The sequence below is a fragment of the Schistocerca serialis genome, chromosome 7 (assembly GCF_023864345.2).
Source record: "Schistocerca serialis cubense isolate TAMUIC-IGC-003099 chromosome 7, iqSchSeri2.2, whole genome shotgun sequence".
NCBI classification, from domain to species: Eukaryota; Metazoa; Arthropoda; class Insecta; order Orthoptera; family Acrididae; genus Schistocerca; species Schistocerca serialis.
In genome coordinates, this window is record NC_064644.1 from 544,577,371 (window position 1) to 544,596,367 (window position 18,997).

At 39.3% G+C, this 18,997-nt stretch overlaps 1 protein-coding gene across 2 annotated transcripts in view; it reads right to left on the reverse strand.

Moving 5' to 3' along the window:
* Positions 1-10,007: 10,007 nt before the first annotated feature.
* Positions 10,008-18,997, reverse strand: part of LOC126412283 (protein pygopus) — a 77,883-nt gene continuing 68,893 nt past the window's right edge. For both annotated transcript variants that reach the window (XM_050081796.1, XM_050081794.1), the window contains exons 6-7: positions 11,044-11,189; positions 10,008-10,820 (exon numbers count right to left, since the gene is read on the reverse strand). In XM_050081796.1, coding sequence (XP_049937753.1) covers positions 10,700-10,820; positions 11,044-11,189 — 267 coding nt within the window. In that variant the 3' untranslated portion in view covers positions 10,008-10,699. The remainder of the gene's footprint in view (positions 10,821-11,043; positions 11,190-18,997) is intronic.

Genomic DNA, 18,997 nt, shown 5'->3' on the forward strand with positions numbered 1-18,997 from the left:
GATAGTTACATGTGCCTTTTTTATGGTTAATTATGTAGATAATAAAGGTTTCATGGCAAACCTTGTGGAACATTATGTTTGTTCATTTTTCTTGTTTTGCTGTTTTACTGTTCATTATTACAGGCAGATTTATGGTGATGTACTTTGTAATAGTAATAAGGATGGTAAGTGATTGTGTATGGAACTGGGTAAGACACGGATGTTTTGGCATAACAGGAGGATTTATATCATTCATGGTGGGTAATACGTCATGAGCATCCAGAATTTTCAAGAGTGGGGGGAATAGTGTTGTGGCTTGCTTTCCCCAGGTGGCATTACAAACAAGGACAACAATGACATATGTCATAATTCAGGCAGTGCTACACTTTTTCAGTGAGGAAGTGGCAGAAACATTGCAGAACCAGCAACTGGAGTGAGGGTTACTGTTCTCCAGACAGGAGGGTGTCATCCTAACCTGTCATCTTTGGCGCTGAAGTTGACATACAACGTGTGGGAAGTAAGGAATGAGGTACAGAGGCTGGAGGAGATATTGCTACATTGAAAGAGAGGATGGCTGGATGCACGTGAGTAGGCTGCTGAAGGTATTCGGGACCAGAGATACTGATGATATTTGAGAATGGGAACAGCCAACAGGAACAAAGCTATAACTAAGTGGCATACCACACAACTGAGAAACTTGAAAGAAGCCATGCTGAATAACACTTGAATGTTGCAAGAACTAACGACAAAGCTGATGGGGTGTGTGAAAGCAACCATGAGCATGGTGAATCAAGATCTGAATGTGATACAGACCTACCTACATCTGTTACAATACTAGAATGGCTAGAGGATGCTAGATGAAGGTAACAGCATTACAGGTCATCTGCCATATAGTACATGGGAAGTTGTCTCCCACATTGTTACCCCCAGAACAATTCATGGTTGGCCAACGGAAAGTTCACGAGAAACTAACAGTGGAACTGCAACATGTAGCTAAACTGAATGGGCAACGCTTGTTGTCATTTTATCCCATTGCAGCAACAGGAATCAGCATTAATAGAGGCCAACTCTATACAATAATTCCATTTTCCATGGCAAGTATTGATACATGGTACAAATTTTCAAAGTCCCTTTCCAGCTCCTCCACTGTTATGAAATAAAGGACTAATTCAAACAGAATTACTTCCATGACAGTCCACTGCCTGACACCAGCCACCAGCCTAATGAAGCCACACCCTCCCATATACCCTGACCTATCACAGTCAGCTTACCTGCCATGATAGAGGCCATACACTCCTAACTCTATATTAATTTAAAAAACCTTTCTTCATGTTGAGTAGCAAACTGAAATCTGCTCCTGTTATTGGCTCTGATATATATATGCTACAGTAACTTTCCACTGACACTTCTTGCTCCCTGGGAATCATAAAGAAATAACCACTGGAGAATTTGTTGTTCCACTGATCTGGAACCAGAGATGCGCTTTAGCAAAACTACAGTTCGGTAGTTTTGGTGCAGTAGATAAATGACAGAGTAAATGGCAGGATTACTGGTAGTATTGCATGCAATTTGAACTGCACATCATTCAATGTTTGTCTATTGCGTACTTTATATCCTTACAGAATATACATTTCCTTTTGTGAGTAATAAGAATTAGTTGATGCAAGTATAGTTTATATGCACAATCATTAAAAGTATGTGTAACTGATTCATCATGACCAAAGGCAAGAGTTTCTTGCTATTATTGATAAATGCAAAAGTTGTGTATGAATAACACAAACATGTTTTATATTAAGTCAAATAAAGTATTGAAGCAATGTTTGCTATACCTTTTCAGTTTCTTTACAATAATACGTAAAGAAAGTAATCGTTGTGAGGTACCCAGTAGGTATGCTATGCAACTAATGTATAGGTAATGTGGCAATGACCTTAATTGACTAAAGCTACTAGAAAAACTACTGTAGTCTATGCTTACTTATGATGCTCTATGGTAGCCTGCAGTAGTTTTACTATTCTATCTGGAACCCATTGTATCAGTGCTACTTCAAGTGTTCATAACAACTGGAAGGTGGATGGAGCGACCTTGATATCTTGCATCATAGATCAAAGTTTTGATCAAGTTGGCTAATCACATATGTGAACTTTGTTTTATTGCTCGTTATTCCACTACAGAAAAAAAATTGCTATCAGTTGTGTTTTTTGGATTCTGTGGCCTAAAATCAGCAGTAAATGCAGGGCCACTTGCAAGATTAAACCTGTGTGTGATCCAATCCTATTATGGACTGATGCAGATGAAAAGATCAAACCTATGTGAGATCCAAACCTGATGTGAGTGATGCAGATGAAATTTTGACTGGGGCGGCTTGTATGTTACTCTTTCCTTCTTCCTAGTATCTTTTAACTGTCTATAAATTCTTGTCTTCGATTGCGGACTTGATTTACTTTATGATCATAAAACGGGGATCACCACTGAAGTTAATGCAGAATGCTAAACTGCTTTACCAATTATTGACATTTATAATGTAACTGAGATAATGAGAATATCTAATCAAATAATTTACATTCACAAAAAAGGAAAACAGACTAAATCAGAGCTGTCAGAAACACAACTGTATTTCCCTTCATTAGAACACCTTTACTTTCAGTGCCGCTACATCGGCTCACTGTCATCCATCACAAATGTAAACAATCTGTGTTATCTTCTCTATGTCTCATTTCATTTTAACTCTGTTTGCACTTTCAGTTGTCACATGATGAGCAAAGTAGCTCAAAGCCAGTTTGGTAGTTCATGACCAAATAAATATAATATTGCAGAACATTAGCAAGTATTTCCTATGTAATAATAAGTTCTCTTTGTAACATTAAATTGTCCCACACAAACAAGTGTAGCACAATTAAGAATGTTGTTGGCTGGATATTTCCTAACGTTTTTCATTTTGAAATTTGGTGGCCTAATGTGCGAGGGTCTTTATTGAAAAATTTCTGTTTCCAAGTATTTTTACTGACTGCAAAGTACCTGTTATTCCGTACAGAAATTTTTAAAATATGCCAGTCATGTCAGATGTTATGACCAACATTTTGCTCCCCGATCATGTGCGACTGCTGCTGAGCTTTCTCAGCTTGTCAAGTTATGCTTGGAGCTCGATACACATTTAACAGCTGTATAGTCTGCATTGCAAGAAAGCAACCAACAGATACTTTCAATTTCACCACTGCAATGACAATCAATTTTAAAGGAGGAAGTTCGTAAGGCATACATTTAACTTCAGTTGTTGAGTATGGTGAGTGGTAGATAGTTTTAAGTAGAATAAAGAGATGGATAAAACATTTTAAGGGTAGAAATGCTGTTATTGTAGACTGGTTTCACACAGGTCATCTTGATCTACTACAAGAGACAAGAATGTCCAATGAGTGAATAAACTGAATACGAGAGAGAGACATATTTTTGTAAGGGATATTGTGGACACCCTTCATATGGATGTAAAGTTGTTCAGCAGATAATATACTCAGCCAGTGCTAGTACAGTACTGTGAGGCACCCACCATCTGAAATAACCTGAAGTCATGTTACTTTTTAAGCATTATTCCACAAGAGACAAATTGAACAGAGAGTAGTTGATTGTATTAATGTAGCACAAAGAGGACCAAATAGCAATAACAGGAAGACATGTAAATCATTGGAAGTAAATTTGACAATATAAATACACCAACAACAAGATACAATTCTGAAATTATTGTGTAACAGTATTGTCTTGAAAATTTTTAAAATTACAAAGCATTAATGTAGAGAGAGAGAGAGAGAGAGAGAGAGAGAGAGAGAGAGAGAGAGAGAGAGAGAGAGAATTCATTTGGCTGGTTGAAAAACTGTATTACAGATCAGTAATACTGATAAATGACTAACATGCCTGCTTGGAGAAATGTGCATTAAAATGCAAAAGCATGTTTGCTGTTATCAGGAAATCATGTTAATGAAAATTATGCATTGCTCTTGTTCCAGGCTATCTATTCTACTGTGAATGTAAAACAAAAGATTTTAGAAAGTTAGGACATCGGTGCAGGGTGTAATGTAAGAATACAGCAGTACTCATGAATACAGCAGTACTCATTTAGTTGGTTAAAGGATTGAATTAAACCAAATATTACGTAACGCTGTTGCATTTTGTTTGAACACTGCCTGCAGGAAATGTTCTTTTGGTCCTGCTCACTGGCATAGTTGTAGACCACAGGAGGTATGGATTTGTGAAGTTTCAGTTTAACGTAAATTACAAACTTTTCTCGTACAAATGCATTCTGATGTGTAGAGAGAGAGGCTCGAAACCACTTCAACATCCCCCCAATTGCCCACATAAGGCATGTTATTGACAAGTGATTCAACACAGAATTTCTTTCAGAACAATGATGAGATTGGAGTTCACAAACGGTGAAAGATGCTACTATTGGCCACCAGCTGCAGCCATGGCTAGTGCTATATGTCAAGCTATACAGTATAAAAATCTTGAATTACTGACAGAATTTATTGTAAAACATATTTGAAAAAAAATATATGAAATTTCAGGTTCCCAGCAGTTGGAAGCTTTCACAAAGCTTTAGTTTGGAGTATTACATTGTCCTCAGCACAACACACCTTAGAATTTTACTGTAATTTGATAAAATGGAATAAGAGTTAACATGAATAAATCTATTAATAACTGAATAGTAACAGAAAGATAAAGTGAATGATACGTTTGGTTAAAAAAGATAGTTGCTTCAAGAAACAGATTTGGAAAAACTTAAAATTTGACTGCAAAATCTGTCTAAATAACAGTTACCTCACATTTTGAACAAGTTCCAAGTAGGTGTGTTATCTACATGAACAGTTCCAATATCAATAACTTAAGGAGGGAGATATCCTTTGTCTACAAGAGATATGTTGTGGAACGGGTTCCGATTTTGCTTCCTGTAACACATACACTCCTGGAAATGGAAAAAAGAACACATTGACACCGGTGTGTCAGACCCACCATACTTGCTCCGGACACTGCGAGAGGGCTGTACAAGCAATGATCACACGCACGGCACAGCGGACACACCAGGAACCGCGGTGTTGGCCGTCGAATGGCGCTAGCTGCGCAGCATTTGTGCACCGCCACCGTCAGTGTCAGCCAGTTTGCCGTGGCATACGGAGCTCCATCGCAGTCTTTAACACTGGTAGCATGCCGCGACAGCGTGGACGTGAACCGTATGTGCAGTTGACGGACTTTGAGCGAGGGCGTATAGTGGGCATGCGGGAGGCCGGGTGGACGTACCGCCGAATTGCTCAACACGTGGGGCGTGAGGTCTCCACAGTACATCGATGTTGTCGCCAGTGGTCGGCGGAAGGTGCACGTGCCCGTCGACCTGGGAGCGGACCGCAGCGACGCACGGATGCACGCCAAGACCGTAGGATCCTACGCAGTGCCGTAGGGGACCGCACCGCCACTTCCCAGCAAATTAGGGACACTGTTGCTCCTGGGGTATCGGCGAGGACCATTCGCAACCGTCTCCATGAAGCTGGGCTACGGTCCCGCACACCGTTAGGCCGTCTTCCGCTCACGCCCCAACATCGTGCAGCCCGCCTCCAGTGGTGTCGCGACAGGCGTGAATGGAGGGACGAATGGAGACGTGTCGTCTTCAGCGATGAGAGTCGCTTCTGCCTTGGTGCCAATGATGGTCGTATGCATGTTTGGCGCCGTGCAGGTGAGCGCCACAATCAGGACTGCATACGACCGAGGCACACAGGGCCAACACCCGGCATCATGGTGTGGGGAGCGATCTCCTACACTGGCCGTACACCACTGGTGATCGTCGAGGGGACACTGAATAGTGCACGGTACATCCAAACCGTCATCGAACCCATCGTTCTACCATTCCTAGACCGGCAAGGGAACTTGCTGTTCCAACAGGACAATGCACGTCCGCATGTATCCCGTGCCACCCAACGTGCTCTAGAAGGTGTAAGTCAACTACCCTGGCCAGCAAGATCTCTGGATCTGTCCCCCATTGAGCATGTTTGGGACTGGATGAAGCGTCGTCTCACGCGGTCTGCACGTCCAGCACGAACGCTGGTCCAACTGAGGCGCCAGGTGGAAATGGCATGGCAAGCCGTTCCACAGGACTACATCCAGCATCTCTACGATCGTCTCTATGGGAGAATAGCAGCCTGCATTGCTGCGAAAGGTGGATATACACTGTACTAGTGCCGACATTGTGCATGCTCTGTTGCCTGTGTCTATGTGCCTGTGGTTCTGTCAGTGTGATCATGTGATGTATCTGACCCCAGGAATGTGTCAATAAAGTTTCCCCTTCCTAGGACAATGAATTCACGGTGTTCTTATTTCAATTTCCAGGAGTGTACTTTAAACAAAGCCAGGGTCGTAATTGTGGCATTGTAAGCATCAAAAGTACATAAAAACTGGTGTACAGGTCTTTTCTGCACCAACTGAATGATCAGGCTTGACTGAAATGTTGGCAATGTTTCCTCATTCGTGCAGTGGTGCTGCAACCCTACTAGGCTCTATGTACATTACCCACAAATACTTAACTTTCATATAGCATCCAGCATACTGCCTGGTTTGAGAAAGACATCAAAGCATGCTCATCTTTTTGAGAACAGCAACAGGGGACACTTTATGAATATTGTTGAGAAATTTTTGAGATTCGAAGTAAGCACTTGTTCCCATCCCTAGATTTGGAGCACTACACCGTCTTATCTATAAATGAATTAAACCATCAATATTGCAAAAAGCCACACCATAAGATGCAAATTAATTATTATACAGGGTGGTCCATTGATAGTGACCGGGCCAAGTATCTCACAAAATAAGCATCAAACGAAAAAACTACAAAGATCGAAACTCGTGTAGCTTGAAAGGGGAAATCAGATAGCACTATGGTTGGTCCGCTAGATGGCACTGCCATAGGTCAAAAGGATTTCAACTGCATTTTTTTAAAAAAAAAAAACCATTTTTTATGACATATTCGTGTAGTACGTAAAGAAATATGAATGTTTTAGTTGGACCACTTTTTTCACTTTGTGATAGATGGCACTGTAATAGTCACAAACGTATAAGTACGTGGTATCACTTAACATTCTGCCAGTGCGGACGGTATTTGCTTCGTGATACATTACCCGTGTTAAAATGGACCGTTTACCAATTGCGGAAAAGGTCGATATTGTGTTGATGTATGGCTATTGTGATCAAAATGCCCAATGGGCTGCTTCGTGATACATTACCCGTGTTAAAATGGACCGTTTACCAATTGCGGAAAAGGTCGATATTGTGTTGATGTATGGCTATTGTGATCAAAATGCCCAATGGGCGTGTGGTATGTATGCTGCTCGGTATCCTGGACGACATCATCCAAGTGTCCGGACCGTTCGCCGGATAGTTACTTTATTTAAGAGAAACAGGAAGTGTTCAGCCACATGTGAAATGTCAACCATGTCCTGCAACAAATGATGATGCCCAAGTAGGTGTTTTAGCTGCTGTCGCAGCTAATCCGCACATCAGTAGCAGACAAATTGCGCGAGAATCGGGAATCTCAAAAACATCGGTGTTGAGAATGCTACATCAACATCGATTGCACCCGTACCATATTTCTATGCACCTAGAATTGCATGACGACGACTTTGCTGGAATTGCATGACGACGACTTTGCTGGAATTGCATGACGACGACTTTGAACGTCGTGTTCAGTTCTGTCACTGGGCACAAGAGAAATTACAGGACAATGACAGATTTTTTGCACGCGTTCTATTTAGCGACAAAGCGTCATTCACCAACAGCGGTAAAGTAAACCGACATAATATGCACTATTGGGCAATGGAAAATCCACGGTGGCTGCGACAAGTAGTGACCTTGGCGGGTTAATGTATGGTGCGGCATTATGGGAGGAAGGATAATTGGCCCCCATTTTATCGATGGTAATCTAAATGGTGCAATGCATGCTGATTTCCTATGTAATGTTCTACCAATGTTACTACAAGATGTTTCACTGCATGACAGAATGGCGATGTACTTCCAACATGATGGATGTCCGGCACATAGCTGGCATGCGGTTGAAGCAGTACTGAATAGCATATTTCATGACAGGTTGATTGGTCATCGAAGCACCATACGATGGCCAACACATTCACCGGATCTGACGTCCCCGGATTTCTTTCGGTTGGGAAAGTTGAAGGATATTTGCTATCGTGATCCACCGACAACGGCTGACAACATGCGTCAGCGCATTGTCAACGCATGTGCGAACATTACGGAAGGCGAACTACTCGCTGTTGAGAGGAATGTCGTTACATGTATTGTCAAATGCACTGAGGTTGACGGACATAATTTTGAGCATTTATTGCATTAATGTGGTATTTACGGGTAATCACACTGTAACAGCGTGCATTCTCAGAAATGATAAGTTCACAAAGGTACATGTATCACATTGGAACAACCAAAATAAAATATTCAAACGTACCTATGTTCTGTATTTTAGTTTAAAAAACCTACCTGTTACCAACTGTTCGTCCAAAATTGAGAGCCATATGTTTGTGATTATTACAGCACCGTCTATCACAAAGCGAAAAAAGTGGTCCAACTAAAACATTCATATTTCTTTACATACTACACAAATATGCAATAAAAAATGGGGGTTCCTATTTAAAAAAAAAACGAAGTTGATATCCTTTTGACCTATGGCAGCGCCATCTAGTGGGCCAACCATAGCGCTATCTGGTTTCCCCCTTCAAGCTAGACAAGTTTCGTTCTTTGCAGTTTTTTCGTTTGACGCTTATTTTGTGAGATATTTGGCCCGGTCACAATCAATGGACCACCCTGTATATCTTGATCATGAAATATTTGCAACTTCCTTTTCAAATAAATCATGCCTTGTCCAGCAAGAGTAGCCCTAACAGGAAGGGTGATATTATGAAACTTACCAACTGATTTTGGCATATCAGCCAATTGTACAAGCTGTCTTTATACGAATGGTTAGTGTCATTCTACCGCATCTGTCTGTTGCATGTGCTTTGGGGTGCACATTTAACTTTTATTGTTGATCATTTAACAAACCCGGGACTATACTGTTCATTCTTTTACTGTCTGCAGTTTTAGATCATCATCAAGGAACAGAAAAACATCTGAATGAGACAAGGAAAAGATTAACAGTAACTGAGGGTCCTGAATGACTTCCCTTACTCCCTAACATTCCTTTTTTGTCAAGTTATTTTCTCTTCTTTTGCGGGCTGGATTCAAAAGCGTGTTTCAGTTACCTTTTTCCTGTCAATCACTACAATCTGCCAACAAAAGTTATTCTGCCTTTAATTTATTTTGATTTACTTTGGATATTTTCTATGGGCTGTCAAAGTAGTATGAATCAGCATTTACTCATGAAACAGTAAATGACTGTATTTTTACTACTGTCACTTTTATCTCACTCCTCATTTCTCAGAACGTGGCTAGAGTCTTCCAACTTAATTATTACCTGTTCTGAATTTTCATTATAGTTTAATTACAGTTCCTTACTAGGGTCAGTCTTCTTCACATTTTAACACATTCTACTCTCAATTTTTACATTTTTGTTTCTAGCAGTTATTAATGTTTACAGGTCTGAAAGTGACTTGCAACAACGTTCCAATTCTCAATCGGCCACAGATATCACAAAATGTCTATGCGGAGGAAAATGGAAAAGAAGGAGATATCCGTTCAACGAAGACTCAGGCAGTCCGTTGTCTGACTAATACATTCAGATTACAGGAACTTGAGAAAAGAGAGCACCACCAACATCAATGACTGAATGACGTAAAGTTCCATCTGTCTTTGACTCATTCCATTACCTTCAGCTGCAAAAACACAAAGTTGGAACAGGAATGGCGAAGTCTTGTGTTTTTGTTCACATGGAATGAAGTGTTAAATTTAATAAAGCAGTTCAAGAAATAATGAGAAAATTTCCTGTTTTGGATAGTACCTGATTTGTTTACATGCAACAAAAAAGGCAATAAAACCATTTTTAAAGTATAACAAATTTATTGCTAATATATTTTATTCACATGATAAAAAATAAACTATGCACTTCTTTCATTTCAGTTTCACATACTCAGGTAAATGTTTTTAAGTATGATGATATTTTCATAATTTTATACAAGATCATACAGAATTATACGCTGCTTAGTATTGACCAAGTTACAAACTTAAAACTTTCTCTGTGACCTCATTTTCAAGGAGACTCTTCCACTCATTTATCTTACATAGGAAGAAGAAACAAACCTTATTTCACAAAGAGTCCAACCATTCATCATTGTATGTACAAAAATTATCTCAAAATATATATATCAAAAACAGTCAAGTATTTTTACCAATTCTGCAAAACAAAGTGTAATGTAATGTGAACACAATTTCATTATACATACAAATAGTCACCAATTTGATTGTGTTGTCACTTAGTAAAAAACTTGTTAGCTGCCTAAAAGCTAAGAAATAAAAACAACACACTTGTCAAAAGCACTGTTTGTTAAGTATTAACAGGAAAATATATTCAAAAGTCACAGACATAAAGGGAAAGAATGAATGGATTACAATTACTTTTGTGTCTTCAATAGTTTTTCAACCATACAGAGCACAATGCACACTCTCATTCAAACTTTTTTTAAAACAAAAAAGAACCTAGGTGGCAAATAGCATTTGCAGGCAGGAAACTCAAATTGTTGCTGATGTCTGTTACGGTTTGAATTTCACTAGTGGTATGTTTTTGGAAGTTAAGCACTTGTCACAAACCCACTCAGCATAAACTTCTGCTGTCAGGAGTTGGTAGGCAGTTTCAGTCAAACCTGTGCAAACCCTGCGAAGTACAGACAAGATATAATCACAAAATATAGTCCCAGTCCAAAATATAGCTCTAACAATATTTATTTCTCATTCATAAAGACTTTATACTACTGTCTTGTTTGGAAGCAGGGTGGTCACTGGCATTAAGTTAATTGTAAGAGATGGTCACAGTTAAGCTTCAATTTGCTATTGGTAAGAGTTTTCCAAGTTATAAAAATGTTGAGTCAGTCACTTACCTATGAAACCAGAAGTTACAACCCGATTCACACAAAATTGCTTGGTCGTTGTCATGGACTTCCTTGTGGCATGTTCCACAGGGATAAATAGGAGGTGCATTGGGATTCTGGGGATTGAACACCATTGGCTGATCTGGAGGATATACCTGAAAATACAATCATGTATGTAACTATTATGATTAAAAATTTTCAATTCAAAGATATATATCATTTTCAAGCATGGAAGGGATATATATCTTTACATAAGTTAACATCAATGTCCTGTAACACGATGAGGATGATGATAATAGTAACTGTCTTTTCCCCCTCTACAGCACGAGGAGGAAAGCAGGACACTGTAGTAAGAAAAATGGATCAATATTTGCGAAGTACACTGGCTTCTTACCTAATCAAGATGATGTGGAATCTAGGGTGCCTATAGAATATTGCAGATGTGGCGAAAGGTGGGGAGAGGGGAGCTCTTAAGCCGTGTGAATGATTTGCACCACACAACAGAAACACCTCTTACTGCCGTTTTACCCTATTATGCTACAGGGTGATAAGGCAAACTATTAATGACCAATGATTAAGCTAATGACAAAAAAATACAAGCATCAAGTTATTTATTTGTATATTATTTTATCTGATTTTGCTTTTCTTACAATACTGAAATCCTCTCTCATAAATTACCACTATTGCTGGAAAGATTGAAGGGATGGAATGAAAGAACAGATTTTATGCACAATATCTTCAGTTATCACAGGAATATAAATTTTGTGAATGAGATATGAATATTTCTGAATAATACGAGAGATTTGCTTTCTTTCATTAAAAATTTTGAGTTACACGAGAGGGAGAAAGGAGAGGGGAGTGTTAGAGATAGTCAACAGAGTGGTACTGTATTGAACGAAAATGTCTAATACTGCACATTCAAATAGCACTTTCCACATAGGAAGTGCACTACAGTTGGTAGTCATCTATGGAAGTTAAATCCATGTAATGTTTCTAACTGTCTTCAGGTTGAACAATAAACTCCTGTTTTGCCCCTTCTCACTTTCTGAATGTACAGAAAGTGAGTAATGCCCATCCTCAATGAAACAACTCATGCAAGACAGTTAGTTAATCAGAATTTGATTAAAAATCTTTTCTGTCTATGTGAGGATCATACTACAGAAATGCGTTTTCACAGAACAATTGTTCATCCAGATTTTTAAGATTAACAAGAACAAAGCTTACCATTTATACGAGATAGAACGCTATGTGGAATAATGTATGACTTTCAAACTAAATATACTAGACAAACTCTACCCATTCAGATGAAGAAGCAATAATTTTATATGCTTCCCGTGATTCCCATTAAATGGTACTCAGGGATACAGGTTTACTACTCCCTAGAAAAATTTCAGTTCGTGAGAGGACTGACTTCTAAATATAGTAGATCAAAACATTCAAGTAGAACAATTATCCGAGTCTTGCAGGTAGTGTCACAGCTGTTTTCATTTCTCTTTTGATTTTATAATGTCATTATCCTAATCCAAAAGGGCTTCTCTACCAAAGTTAAAAAAAAATTGCTCTTTAGTTCTCCAGTTTTCGAATAGTCCACACTTTGCTTCAATATGCCTTAGATGATATTTTTGTCCTATGACCATATTCGATACTAGTACATGTGTTTCATTAGAGGAATCTTGCTTTACCTATGGCTTCTCTCATGCTTGTTCCTCCCACCACCCCTTTTGCCATCTTGATAATTCCTAGGAATTTCATACTGTTTAATCCACTTCTATAAAGTCACTGAAAAAGTCATTACATATAGTTCACAAAATAAAATCCGCTATAGTGTGTCACATATGTAACTTTGCTACCTAGTTTTTCCGTTTTCTGTAGTGTCGTCATGAAGTTAGATGTTTGGCAAACTGAAATTTTGCTTTACATTACTGTCATCCCCTTCGCTTTCTTTTCATTTAACAGCAACCAAAATTCTTTGTTAAGAATATTTCCTTACTTTGACCCAGAAGGACATACAGCATAATTATTTTTATATTTTCTTTTACATCATTCATTGCTACTTTGTCGTAATTGAAATAGCAATGAGTGTACATAGTAAACTCAACTTCCACAATTTGCATCATATATGTAACTTTCGGCTTTCATTGATCCTTAGTTCTAGTAACTTACTAAATTGTGTACATCTTCCCAATCCTCTTTGGGAGTCTAAATGTGTTATTCCACATATCACCTCAAAGGATTTCAGCAGATCCAGAAACATAATTCAGTTGTTTTGTTTTGTTTTATGTTTTCCCCCTCCTCATAGGTCCTCCACACAAGTACTAAAAGATACCTATTAAATATTGGTTACATGGTAAGTCACACAGATTTAAATTTGTTCTTTCAACTAAATACATAAGGATTACAGTTAAGAACAATTAAAATTGGAAACACGAAACAGAAGGCAAACTGAAAACTGCATTTTATTAGGACAATTCATAGAATATGTAACACATCTACTATAGGGACTGCTTACACATTATGCATGTCAGTCTTGTTCTGGAGTACTGCTGCATGGTATGGTCCTTACCATGTCGGATTGACAGAGGACGCTGAAAAAGTTCCAAGAAGGGCAGCTTCTTTTGGTATTATCATGTAAAAGGGGAAAGAGTGTCCTAGATATGATATGCGAATTTGGGTGGCAAGCATTAAGGCTAAAGTGCTTTTCACTGTGAAGAGATCTTTTCACATAGTTTCAGTCACCCACTTTGTCGTCTGAATTTGGAAATATTTTGTCAACTCCCACCCACATATGGAGAAATTACCATTGTAGTAAAATGAGAAGTCAGAGCTTCCGCAGAAGGATTTAAGTGTCTGTTTTTCCCAAGTGCTAAATGTGGTTTGAAGCACCCACTGACAAGCACTGAAGTGAGAACTGTGGAGCAGTTATACACCAGGTGTCTCTCCTGAGAGTCATAAGGTGCATCTTCTCTCATGTTTTGGCACATATTTGCAATTTTGTTTTTGTATTGCATAGCTGGAGTCAGCCCAAACAATTACTACTCATCAGTGACAACAGGAAGTGCTGGTTTTCTTGCCATTAAAAACAAAGTTATTTTTACATTGGAATTTTACGTGCCCATTTGATAGAATGCCCCCAAGTTAGTTCGATATTCGTTTTATCGATATGTATTAATAGAGACAGTGAAACACAAAGAATAAACAGTGATCCAGCAGCAACTCAGTAGTGCTGGATACTTGGCAGCAGCAGTCAGCATGGGCCAGGGCAGTGCTGCCATTGCTAGAGTACTGGTTATTCTTCATATTTAACTGTCCCTGTTAATACATATTGATAAAATGAATATCAGACTATACTAATCTGGGACCGCTACATCAAATTGGGACATAAAATTTCACTTTAAAAATAATTTTGTTTGTAACGGGGAAACAAATCAGCATGTCGCATGAAAAGCTTGTGCACTGTATGTTTGGGCTGACTCCAGCTACACAAAGTAAAACCGAAATTGTAAATATCTACTGAAACACTAGAGAAAATGTACCTGAGAGCTCTTAAGTCAGACACCCTGTAGATGTAGACAGGGACTAGATACCAGCCTGTTCTGTTTTCAGATTTTTCCTGCCTTCTGAATTACATAATGTTATTTTATTATCTATTTCATTACTAAATGAAAGACCAGAATCCCTTCACTAAAACATTTAGCTTGTCTGAAGAATAACATCTAATTAGTAAAACTTCATTTTTTTATTTCTTTACATTATTCAGATTACTAATTTATAAATGTCAAATATGAGGTGATCATTTCAACGAATCAGACAATTATCTGCTCATACATTTGACATACATGCATAACACAGTTATGGAAATCTGATGGTGTGTCTACTGCTTTTATTTTTTAATTCTGTCATCATTTGGTTTTCATATTTCCCACTGTTTTTATAATGCTGAATGTACATCACCAAATCATGGTGAATTGTTCAAGCTATAATCATTTAGGGTTCTGCTAAGTGTTGACTGTGTTACTGGAAGAACAACTACTTCCACACTGATCTCCTCCACATCTCTTAAAACGTTGTGAGAACTACTCACCATCAAACAAACTTTTGTGTAGATTGATGTAGTTTCCCTAGATCCCTTCAAACCACTGCCACAGTACAGTTCCTCAGTGTGAAGGGTTCATTTCCTTCTTCAAGAATATCCTATTACAATTGTGATCTGTTTTTAATGACCTCACTCTTGAGGTGTTAAACTGTAGCCCGTTTTTCTTCCTCAACCTGACAGTCATGGTTTCAAACATTTTCCATTAAATCAACTTCCATTTGTTAGCATCCTAGTCCTGTGTTTAAGACCTTTTTCCTCGTTATTTTCAGTTTCAGCCTACTTTGTATCACTATTAAACTATGGTTCAAATTATTTCAACACCATTAAATGCATTTGCAGTTCGAGACGTAGTTCTTAAATTTCTATCTAGACATGTTAAGTACTGAAACGACATGTAAATTCACTCTTCATAGGTAAAAATGATGAGTGATATATACCTTTATTTCTGGTAATTAAGGGTGGAGTATTCATGATGCAAGAAAATATTTTATTGCCACAGCATTTTTTGCTAACGGAATGCTGAAACTGCAATGGCCTCCTGAAGAGGTTCACAAAAGATGGTATTATATGGCGCGAGACATTAAAATATTTATAGAGCAATGTAACAGTCACACAATATTTTCTCCAAAGCCTTAATCTATATTACTACATAAAGACACACCATTTTTTAACACTGTTAACAAAAATTTCAAGAAGTCCTTGACTGATTTACTTCAAAGTTTTACACGATGCTCTATAACATTCAGATGAGCATAGGCTATATATATTTTTGAACAGCAAGGAACTATGTGAAAGGATAGTTGCTACTCACCATACAGTGGAATGGCAAGTCGCAGAAAGGCACAACAGTGAGCGAGTGCCCGCACATTCACGCATAAGCATGCGCGCGCATGCACAGACACGCGCAACACATGTAACACCCACACACATGACCACCGTCTGAGGCTGCTGAGCCCATTGTGGATTTTCCATTTTTAAACAGCAATATAAATGTTTTCTGTTAAAATTGACTGAGAAAGAAGATGCTACACTGTGCTGTAAAAATGTGCTGATTTGTTTTCTTACTCACAGTCAGTTTCAACAGTGGTAGTGGGGCGTATAAACCATTAGACAAATTGTTTCTACAATATATATTCTCTCTCTTCATATATAATTTCAACCAAAAATTGTATACACAATGATGTACTGTTTTATTTTCTTCCTCGCTGTCGGTTTTACGGAAAACAGGCGTGGAATCTGAATCATCTGGAACTTCATAATCCTGCCCAGTCACAGATTACAACCACACGAAATATTTTCACAGCTCGAGTGGTCTTTTACCCTGTATACCAAGTGATCCCAACCAATTACCCATTAATTTTAAGTAGCTTCAATTCCTAATCAACTTTTCATTTGCAATAACAATAAACAAGGCTCAAAGTCAGAGAGAGGTAGAAGAGGAGTTGGACAGAAGGGGGGGAGGGGGAGAATGAAATGGACAAAGAGAGGGGGGATGGGGCAGGAGGAGGAGATGGAGAAAGAGGGGTAGGAGGAGGAGATAAACAAAGGGAGGGGTGGAGGAGGACATGGGCAGAGAGAGGAGGAAAAAGTTTACACTTCCATTCCCCCCTTCTTTTCGATTTCTGAGAATTCTGCAATGAATTCATTGCATTTGTATGGACCAATAAAGATGACATCTGCAACACTGAAGATGATTATTATTTGAGAGTTCTCTCATATGCATTTACAAAGCAGAACAATTACATAAACTGAATTCCACAATAGAAATAGTATTACAGACTAACAACAGAATGAAATTTAGTTCTGAGAAGTAGAAACACTTCCTAAAAGGAGGTGAGTCATATATCTTAAACAATAATAGCTCATATTTCTGGATATAATAATGTAGCCCAGCCATCTTACTACAGAACTAAAAATGTTGACTAAGCCTTCCCATTTTTGAGCACATAATATAGGTAAATTGGAAAGGCTAGAACTTTTTCCCAAAAAAGTATATTTAGTCATCAAATTCAACATAAAACAATCTCTACTGTGAAGACCACCTTTACTGCTCACATACAAAGGCTTTGTACAAGTTGAAAAAATAAGGATGGTTAGGATAGATGCCATTTAGATCCATAATATTTCAGAATATTTGTAAATGTGTCCGCTTTGCCATATCCTTGATGTGGTCATGGTGAGAAAATCTGTGTAGCTTTGTAAAAATCTGAGAAACTAGCAAAAAATCAAAAGCTATGTCTTGTTTGAACCTCCTCATAAGGCAATGATGATAAAAAAAATATTTCACAAGAACTAAATGATTAATGGAAAATCTCAAAGACAGATGTGAAACAAATACTAACAAAGAGAGAGAGGGGCTGGCCAGTACTAAGCTCAGTACAGCCGATAGTTACACGAAACAGAACAGAACAGAAAGTTCCCATCTCTGCGTGCAATCCCTCCTTCCACCAGTCTCTCCTGGACTTCCAGAACCTTCAATCCGTAGCCCTTACCCAACTTGTCCTGAATCTCTACACTACTTCGTGTAACCACCACTCCCAACAGCTCCTCTCTCTCTTCAAAGTCCTCCACCTCTCACAGCCCTGCTTGGAGAACACACTCAGGATCATCATCCTAGAAGCCAGCTGTAAACTTGAGTTCCATGCCACACACCACCTGAAAAAACTATCCACAGTGCTAGTGCAACACCTAAGAAGTGGGGTCCCTCTCCCTATCCCTCACAAACACCAACCTTTAACAACCCCCCCCCCCCCTCCCTCATAGCCAACAAACCTAGCCTAGCCACCCTACTCAATCTCCCCATCCCAGCACATACCCCACACAGACCAAATCTCAACTATAACCACAGTCAAATGCCACATATCACCAGTCCCAATTCAGTTCTAAACCTCTCATCCAGATCCCTCTCCTCCAGAGAGATCTGGTCTATCAAAAGGCTTAACCTTTAGCCCCACACCTAAATTCAACCACACTGCTCTGGTTAAAGATCTCCTCTCATTCACCTGGAACCTCAACTGGAAATATCACTTTGCCACCCGAACACAGCCCCCAAATACTAAACCCAGAGTTGAACCCTGTCTAGAACAGTTCCGACCACCTTCCCAAAGGGATCCTCCTCCCCTCCCCCGAAACCATCCTTTGCAGACATTTCAGGAATTCCTCACATCCAGTGTTACCTCCCACACCTTCTTGAAGAACATCCCGACAACCCCCAACATCACCCCAGCTGAATCCCGTGCCATTAAGGAGCTGAAAACAGACTGCTCTATTGTCATCCTCCCGGCGGATAAAGGCTCCACAACTGTGGTACTTGACTGTGTGGAGTATGTGGCAGAAGGCCTGCGTCAACTCTCCGACACCTCAACCTACAAAGCTGTTACCCAGGATCCCATTCCCTCCATCCAGACTGAGCTGCAGAAAATCCTAAAAATCCAAGGTCCCTCACAAGGCCTCACAACGGCCTCCATAGACCTACTCACTCCACCTGAGCCACGTACCCCTAGCTTCTACCTATTACCCAAAATCCACAAAGAGAACCATCCTGGCCGTCCAATTGTGGCAGGCTTCAAAGCCCCAACAAACGTATCTCAGCTCTGGTAGACCAACACCTCCAACCTATCACCTGCAGACTCCCATCCTACATCAAAGACACAAACCACTTCCTAGAACACCTCAAATCCATTCCCACTCCCCTCCCACCTGAAACTGTTCTTCTCACCATAGATGCTACATCCCTTTACACAAACATCCCACATACCCATGGTCTCTCTGCCCTTGAATACTACCTCTCCCAACGCCCACCCGAATATCTTCCAAAAACCTCGTTCCTTATCACACTTACCAACTTCATCCTCACCCATAATTACCTCA